The sequence below is a fragment of the Phocoena sinus genome, chromosome 9 (genome assembly GCF_008692025.1).
Source record: "Phocoena sinus isolate mPhoSin1 chromosome 9, mPhoSin1.pri, whole genome shotgun sequence".
Lineage (NCBI taxonomy): Eukaryota > Metazoa > Chordata > Mammalia > Artiodactyla > Phocoenidae > Phocoena > Phocoena sinus.
In genome coordinates, this window is record NC_045771.1 from 13,912,698 (window position 1) to 13,921,204 (window position 8,507).

Genomic DNA, 8,507 nt, shown 5'->3' on the forward strand with positions numbered 1-8,507 from the left:
GGTTTGAAGCGTTCAAATAGATTGTCATTGGCTCCGTTTTGGCTTTCTTTTTTAAGCTGCAACCAGTAATCAACCACTAGACCTGGAGAGCTTAAAAATGACCATTAAATGCACATTTGAACAGCTCTCCGTTTTTAGGGATTCTGATATAATGACTGATGAAAGGCTTATGGATAGAATGTGATCTGGAAAAGAATAGTTTATTTAAGAAAACAGTTAAAAACTCCTGGCTGCCAACACCTTTAGGTTATGTCTGGCTAGAATGAAACATGAAAGGAAAAAAAAAGTACCACAAGGATCCTTTTAGTTTCTGACGTTGTTTGTCAGATTTTTTTTTTTAATGTTATTTTATTTATTTTTGGCTGTGTCGGGTCTTAGTTGCGGCGCACGGGATCTTTGTTGAGGCGCGCAGCTTCTCTCTATTTGTGGCGTGTGGGTTTTCTCTCTCTAGTTGTGGCGCGCAGACTCCAGGGCGCGTGGGCTCTGTAGTTGTGGCACACAGGCTTAGTTACCCCGTGGCCTGTGGGATCTTAGTGCCCTGACCAGGGATCGAACCCACGTCCCCTGCATTGTAAGGCGGGTTCTTTACCACTGGACCACCACGGAAGTCGCTGTCAGATATTTTTAGATACTAAATTTCTTTGAGAATTTGATGACAGTTACGGATTCTCTTTCCAGAAAAATGTCCATCATAAATATGACTTGTACTTACATTTTCTCATGGTCTGTGCCCACCCTCACCCCAGACCATTCGTTGACTCCAGATTAAGAGTCCCTGCTCTAAGAGAAGGCACTTGATGTTTTAGGATCCTGGTGTATGAATGCTTATACCAAACAAAACGAACCCAAAATACCTTTTAAAAAAAGCAAAACTTTACCAGTAGCACCATACAAGGAAAGCAGTGTGACCTTTTGCTGCAGACCTTGGAAAATGACAGCCGAAGAAAGAATCAAAATTCTCACGTGGCAGAGTGGAGTCCTCAAGCCTCCCCAACCGCAAGCATTCTCTGAGTAGCAGAAATATGGGTAGTTTTTATGTTCTTCGTTTGGCTTATCTGTATTTTCTAAATACTTAGCAATTACAGTTATAGTAGGAAAAAGAACCGAGTTACTCTTTCAAGGCAAGTACATACAAGTTCTCTTCATGGAAGGATATGCTCCAGGGTCAAAGGTCAGCTAAGAAATCCCTGAACTATTAAGAATTCACTTATTCAGTGTATGATTTTATAGTGCCTCACTGGTTATAAAATTTATAACTCATTAGCATTATAGGATTTAGTATTAAAAGTAAGCTATTATTTAAATCTAATGGTTGTTTTTATAATTGTCTGAAAATAAAGAAGTAGGGGACAGATGATTAGCAAGATCACCTTAGAGAAGATTGAATTTCTATTGACTGTAATCTAGCGAGGTATTAGAAAGGTATGTCAAATTGAACAGCTGTTTCTTCATGCTCAACAGTATTTGTGAGACTATTTTAAAGCAAGTCTGTGTTGAATGCTGTTTTTAAAACTTACTTGACTGTTACAGAATCAGAAATTCACTTTAATACACACACACACACACACACACACACACACACACACACACACACACTTAAAGCTAGCTTCGTGAGACATCACATCTGCAGCATGCTCTTTTCGAGTTTCTGTTTCCTTCTCTTTTTAATTCTGGTCAGGACCCTCTCTGTTTTGACTTCAAGACCCACCAGTCATCTGTCTGTCTATCTATCTATCTATATCTGTCTGTCTATCTATCTATATCTGTCTGTCTGTCTATCTATCTATATCTGTCTGTCTATCTATCTATCTATATCTGTCTGTCTGTCTGTCTATCTATCTGTCTGTCTATCTATCTGTGTTTTCTTCTCGACTTAAATTATGAGGCATCTTCAAGACTTGAATCCTTCAGCACTTCTAGATTTTGGAATGAGATGGCCCTCAGGAGGGGTGGTTTTCTGAGGCTACTACATGTTAAGAAAACCCAAGTTCAGTAACCTATTTCTTCTCTCCCTTGAATTGTTAGTGCATAGAGAGGTTAAATACCGTACTTATCTTAAAGGAACCCTAAAAATTCGACCTTATTTCCTTCCTTCTTTTTTAGGATCTAAGTAGAGGCCAGAAATGCATCAGAAAGGAAGTTTCATCAGAAATCAGTCAGAAGGTACAAAGTAGGAATTTTGTGGACAGCAGTGGCTCAAGCCCTCAGAATGGAAAGTATATGCAGAGTTCAAGCTTGATGTCAGGGGCATGCCAGATGAGTAATGGCAGTGTAAGCCCAGAAAGGCCTGTTGGTGAAACTTCCTTTTCAGTGCCCCTTCACCCCACCAAGAGACCTGCATCAAATCCGCCACCTATCAGCAACCAGGCAACAAAAGGTAACTGCTGCACGCGTGCGGGTTAAGTCCATTTCTGACTGTGTATGTTGGTGACAGTAGCAGTTTAGATGGACATCGTCTGTACCCTCACGTTGCTCACAGCCTGCTGCGTCACAGACAGCGCAGCGATAGCAGCAGCGTGCACAGGTTCCTGTGGGGACAGAGAAGCAGGATACCTCAGTCCACCCCGAGGAGCAGGAGGGGCTTCCTGGAGGGGGAGGTAGATCCTGGAGAGGCTGACAGTGGGTTAGCCATGCTGAGGTAGGGGAAGGGACAGGGTAGACAGCCCCGAAGGCAGAGGAGACAGTGTGACCCACAGGACAACGGGGAGAAACAGCACGGGGTTATGTATGAAACTGCCCTCAGTTTCACTGCTGAAGCACAGTTTGAGGCAGGATCGGGTAAGAGCTCGTGCTGAAGAGATAGGCAGGGATCAGAGCGTGGGAGCGTCTCCTAAGTCTTAGTGAAGGAGTTTGGCCCTTCCCTCTCACATGATGAGGTGGAAGAGTTTTAAGCAGTGGAATTCCAGAAGTGTGACCCTGCTCATTCAAAACACCGAAAAGCCTTTGCCTACCATGTCGCCCTCGTTTAAATCTTCCCGGTGCCGTCACCTATGATTTTCATTGTTATTTATGCTGTTGTTGGTGTTCTGTATGTTATAGGTAAACGTCCAAAAAAAGGAATGGCAACAGCCAAACAACGTCTTGGGAAGATCCTTAAATTGAACAGAAATGGCCACGCACGTTTCTTTGTGTGACGGAGCTGCGGTTGTGGTCACTCTTCCTTTCGGAGACCGGTCTCGGGGTACGGGAGCCTGGAGCTTCCGCGCGCCCCCGCTGAAGCAGTTTGCATGTACCGTAGGGAACACTGCCTGAAGAACAAAATGAACCTGATGCTGCATTTTCACTGTGCCACACCCACTCAGCAATAACCAGTTTGGACCTGGTGGGGAGAGGAAGGAGGAGGGTAGAACCTTAAAAAGAGACCTTGAACTGGAAAGGGTCTCTTGTCAGGGCTTGAATTCCATTTTGTTGTTGGTAGTGTTTTGATTTGTTTTCTGTGGTAGGGTAAAGAATTATCAATAATTTATTTAACAGATTTTTTTTTAAAGTTAACAGCTTTTAAATTCTTTTTTTAAAGCTATTTATTTGGAAGATTTCTGGAGAAATATCTCACTAATTTAGATTTAAGAATGTGAAGGTTTTTAAATTATTTTTGATAGTGTGTGTGTTACATGTGGGGAAGAGCCACGGTGACAGTAACTAGTCTGGACTCTTAAATTTGCTATTCAGGTTAAAGTCTTAAACAGGGATTTGATGCATTAATTATTTTAAATTAAGATGTATATGAAAATCATTTTATTTTATATAATTCATGTGTTTTTTATAAGCTATTAGCTTCGCTTTTGCTAACATCCAAGGTGCATACTGTTATCCAGGTCGATTACCTATATCCCACCTTCCCTCTGCACTCCCCATCATTTCATAACGACACAAGACTCTTCTCTTTGCAGGGAAATACTTTCATAGCCAATGTGTAAGAACTACATAGAAGACCCCACATGTCTCATTTCATTTGACATTGCAGTTTTCTTCTAAATAGAAAAATAGGCTTCTTGCATTTTCATTTTTTGCTGATGATATCTGGGTCCCAAAGAGTACAGCTTTAATATCTTTTCCCTACTTGTGGGAAAAGTATTATAAGTTTGGTTAAATTGTCATGTTTGTAGTTTTTCAAATACATTTGTAACTACAGAGGGCCTTCTTCATACTACTGGTATTGGAGGGCAGGACCAACACCTGCCACAGAGGTTATATTTTATGACGCTTTTATTCTGTATACCTAATTTGTTGGAAAATATGAAATATGGTTTGACTTAGAATATTCAAATCTGCATAATAAGCCGTAATATAATAAGACTATACTATATTAAGTTGTATAGAAGCAAGCATGTTGGAGTAGATGATTTGGGTGTGTGTGTGTGTGTGTGTGTGTGTGTGTGTGTGTGTGTGTGTGTTTAGTTTTTTATTTCTTAACCTTCTAAAGAATTATTTAAGATACGGATTTGGAGTAAAATGGGTGCTTTTTGCAGTTTCTTCCATCTATCCTAACTTAACCAGTGCATAGGGAGGTTAAGTATCTGGTTGAGCTTTAAGGAATCATTTCTCTCCTTTGTGCACAACTTTTACTAAGTGCCAGTTTTCAGTTGCTTGCAATAGCTTATATTTTCCTTTTCCGCCCCCCGTGACATAAAAACAAGTGATTTCTGCGGGGGGGTGGGGGGGGGGTGGGGCGGTGGAGATATTCCCAGTTCTGACAATAGAGCATTTTACAAGTTCCTACAAAGAAAATATAGGCAAATTGGATAAAATTTATTTTTATGGAGAAGAAATACGGCCATATTATGGGTTTGTCTTTTTTTTTTTTACTCAGCAAGGTAGCAGGACTTTCCCTTCTGTATTAAGTATCACTTGAAGAGCTAAGAAAAAAAAAAAGTCTATATCATTATCTTTCATGGTCACATTCAAATGTGTATTTTCGAAGAGAAATATTTCTTACTCTGCCTCCGTTCCAATATTTCATGGAATATATATGAAATATCTTAAAAATGAGCCTTTTTGGTCCAAGTGACTGGACCACTGTCTGGGTCTTATCTGGGTGTCAGGGAGAAGAATTTTTATGGGAGTACTAAATGTCTATAATAGGCCTACTTAAACTCTGTACGCTATGCCAAAACTAGGTAGAGATAGGTACAGTCAGTCATTTGTTGGTCATCAGAACTCAAGACGTCAAAAATGTGGGTCTGCCTGTTTCTCCCACCTTCCCCACACAATATATTACTGTGATGTTTTGGTTTTCTGTAGACACCATTTTAGTGTTAAAATACACATGTTTTGGTGTTAGTTTAAGCATTGAGAATTATAATTTCTTTTTCCAGCTACATTATGATTTGGGTTCTTCTGTTGCCTTTACATTTTTCACAGCTCTAAGTATTTTTAATTACCTTTTTTTTTCTTAGCTATAAAAATGAAAATAAATAATTTATTTTTATGAATTAAAATTGTAGCCAGTATCTGCCCTGTGTACTTAGGCTGGTAAATACTAATTTTAAGTAGCCAGTATGTTGAACTTTTAAGTGAAGGAACTGTGGATCCATTTTTGGCAGTGTTAGCCCATTAACTGGCTAAGTTCAAAAAACTTTCACTAACATGAAATAACCACTAAAACAGAATACATGTAATCTTTTTGTGTATTGGTAAAAATCCAGCCACTGATCCAGTGACTTCCTTGTCAAACCTCTTGTAAAATCACTGGCTGTGATGCATCCCTTTATCTTGTGGAAATGACAGAACTTTGAAGCAACAGCATCTGGACTCGACTGCAATAGACACAGCCTTTCCCTCAGTCTCATTTATTATGTGTTGTATAGACCCTGCAACCCAGGAAGACACCAGTGGTGGCATTTAGCTAGTTATAAGCAAATACAAATTCTGTCAAACACTTACGATTTAACATATGCAATTTTAAGTGTAGTAGTAGGTAGGCATTTTCCTGTATTGATTCAAATAAGTGACTTCTGTTAACCTGGGATCCCCTGTACTGTAATTCATAACGTCACATAATATTATGCTCTCCAGTATTGATTAAAGGTGTAAACTGTACAAAGCTGGCAGTTTATAATAGTTCAATACCTGGAAATACTTTGAACTTCATAAGTATCAGTTCATTTTTAAAGCATACAGAATTGAAAATTCTGACCGAAACCATCTTATAAACTCAGAAAAGAAGCCCATCTTTATCACTACTTAGCACTGAATACTGCTTTATTTTTTTTGCTCTATTTTTTAATAATCCTAGTTATTGCCTTTTTAATGAACTCTACTGTATTTATTCATATGAGATCAGCAGGTATTTATCAGACATCTACTATGTGCCCAGCACTACTTAGTACTGTGGGGGGCATATAAAGTTGAAGCTGTATTGTTTGCTCTTGGAGGTATCTTCTCCAGGAAATAAGCAGTATTATTTTCACTTCTAAGCAAACTTAAGCAAGAGGGCCCATTCATAAAACAAAACTTTATTAGTTTTAACAGAGATACACTATACAACTGTAGAGGTAGAAGTAAAAAAAGGTTTTTTTATATTTTCAAAATTTGGAAAACATTTCAAAAGTTAATAATTAAATGTTCGTAATCATAGGGGCATGTTATAGCATGAAAGGGAGCAGAAGACCTCGGTGTTTGTCCAAGTTCTGCTCTTTATGTTTCAGCTGTGTGACCTTGAAGAAGTCATTTATTCTTTCTGAGTCTTAGTTTTCGCATTTGTAAATTTGGATCAAAATGCAGTTAAGAAAAACACAGAAAAGCATTCCTTAATCTATTAACACTTCATATTTGCAGAGGATTTATCATTATTTAAGTTACAGCTGACAGCAAATGCACATTTATATGCTTTTTTTTTTTTTTTTTTTTTTTTTAGTGGTACGCGGGCCTCTAACTCTTGTGGCCTCTCCCGTTGCGGAGCACAGGCTCCAGACGCTCAGGCTCAGTGGCCATGGCTCACGGGCCCAGCCGCTCTGCGGCATGTGGGATCTTCCCGAACCGGGGCACGAACCCGTGTCCCCTGCATCGGCAGGCGGACTCTCAACCACTGCGCCACCAGGGAAGCCCTATATGCATTTTTAAATGAAAACTGCTGTTACTCATAAAATTTGCTTCATATCAAATATATGCCCAGAGCTTGCTACCTAAAAAATCTGAAGAATCTCTAACAAGATGCTGAATTAAAGTCAGAATCAGTGCATGAAGTGAAAGAAAAAGGAATGAGATACTTTATGGATAAGAGTGAGAACGTTTATCCTCAAGTAATCATTAAGATGATTTAAAGTAATTAAAAGATAATTTTAGGTTTTTCTCAAAGAGTACTGCTTCATAGATTCTGCATACTCTTCAGGGCACTAGCATAAGGTAAAATAAGTCATGGAATTAAAATGATTTAACAACCATCCATGGTACTAGAGCGGGAAAATAAGGTGGTAGATAGATGGGGATCAGCAAAGACAGCTCTGAGTTGGCCAACCATGGCTCGTTGGGTAGAGAGAGAAACAAACCACTGTAGTGTGGGGAGACTCGGCCGGATTCTGCTTTTTTCAAGAAATGCTCTTTATAGTGATTAGTCAACTCCCCAAAGAGCTGATGAATAATTGTATGGCCCAGTATACTACTGCCAGAAGTAGCTATTGCAGTATGTAAGCATTTTATGATTTCATATTAAGAGATGAGGGCTTTATATAAATTTGAAATTTTTTCAAAAGTTCGTTTTCCACGTTAATTATTAAGCTGATTGCTTCCTCCAAAAAGAGAAGTTAAAGATCACCAGTCATTTTCAGATGCCGTAGACCTTCATCTAAAGCAGTTTTGAGAAGGTTGAACATCAGATCTTTAGCTTAAGAAGAGAGACAGATGAAACCCAGCGAGGGCAGTGACTCGCCTGGGGTCACAGTGGATCCCAAACCTCTGGTACTTTGCTTCCTACAGCAGCCCCTGTTCTGTGACACCGTGAGGCCTCTGCTCATCCTGTGGCGGGTGATGTTGATACACTTTCTAGAAGCCAGGTGGAAAGAAAGGGGAAGAAGTCACATACTACTCACTACATTGCTGTTGAACGTAATGTAATTTTAATAATGGAGCCTTACTAAAAGCCCTTCCGTTATTTTTGCTTTTTTTTTTCAGTGAACGTCATGCCATAAGTCAAATATTTGCCATCCCTTACGTAAAACTTTTTTAAGTTAAGGACGTTAAGAAGCAAATGCCTGTTTTCAAAGCAATTAGCTTATTGTGACTGTGGTTTTATTCTGTTATGGTGGGGTTTTTTCCCCTTTAATGGGTATGGGAAAATAATACTCATTAAGCTGCATTCTACCCCTTAGAGTCTCCCTCTCACCCTTCCTGTCCTTCCTAGTGTCCTGAAGCTTTGTCTTAACAAGCGCAACATTAAATTTTCTTTGTTAAAGCCTTTTTGAAACTGTATTCAGTGATTCTTCCAACAAGTTTATCTGCTCTGCACTATTTCACTAATAAACCCTGGCTACCACGTAGCCCCTGACCTCCAAGTAGTTTACCTATGCAAG

The 8,507-nt window shown here is 39.3% G+C and overlaps 1 protein-coding gene across 1 annotated transcript in view; it reads left to right on the forward strand.

Moving 5' to 3' along the window:
* Positions 1–6,914, forward strand: part of KDM7A (lysine demethylase 7A) — a 78,617-nt gene extending 71,703 nt beyond the window's left edge. Inside the window, exons 19-20 of the mRNA XM_032642864.1 lie at positions 2,104–2,377; positions 3,040–6,914. Of these exons, the coding sequence (XP_032498755.1) occupies positions 2,104–2,377; positions 3,040–3,134 (369 nt within the window). The 3' untranslated portion in view covers positions 3,135–6,914. The remainder of the gene's footprint in view (positions 1–2,103; positions 2,378–3,039) is intronic.
* The last annotated feature ends 1,593 nt before the right edge of the window (positions 6,915–8,507 follow it).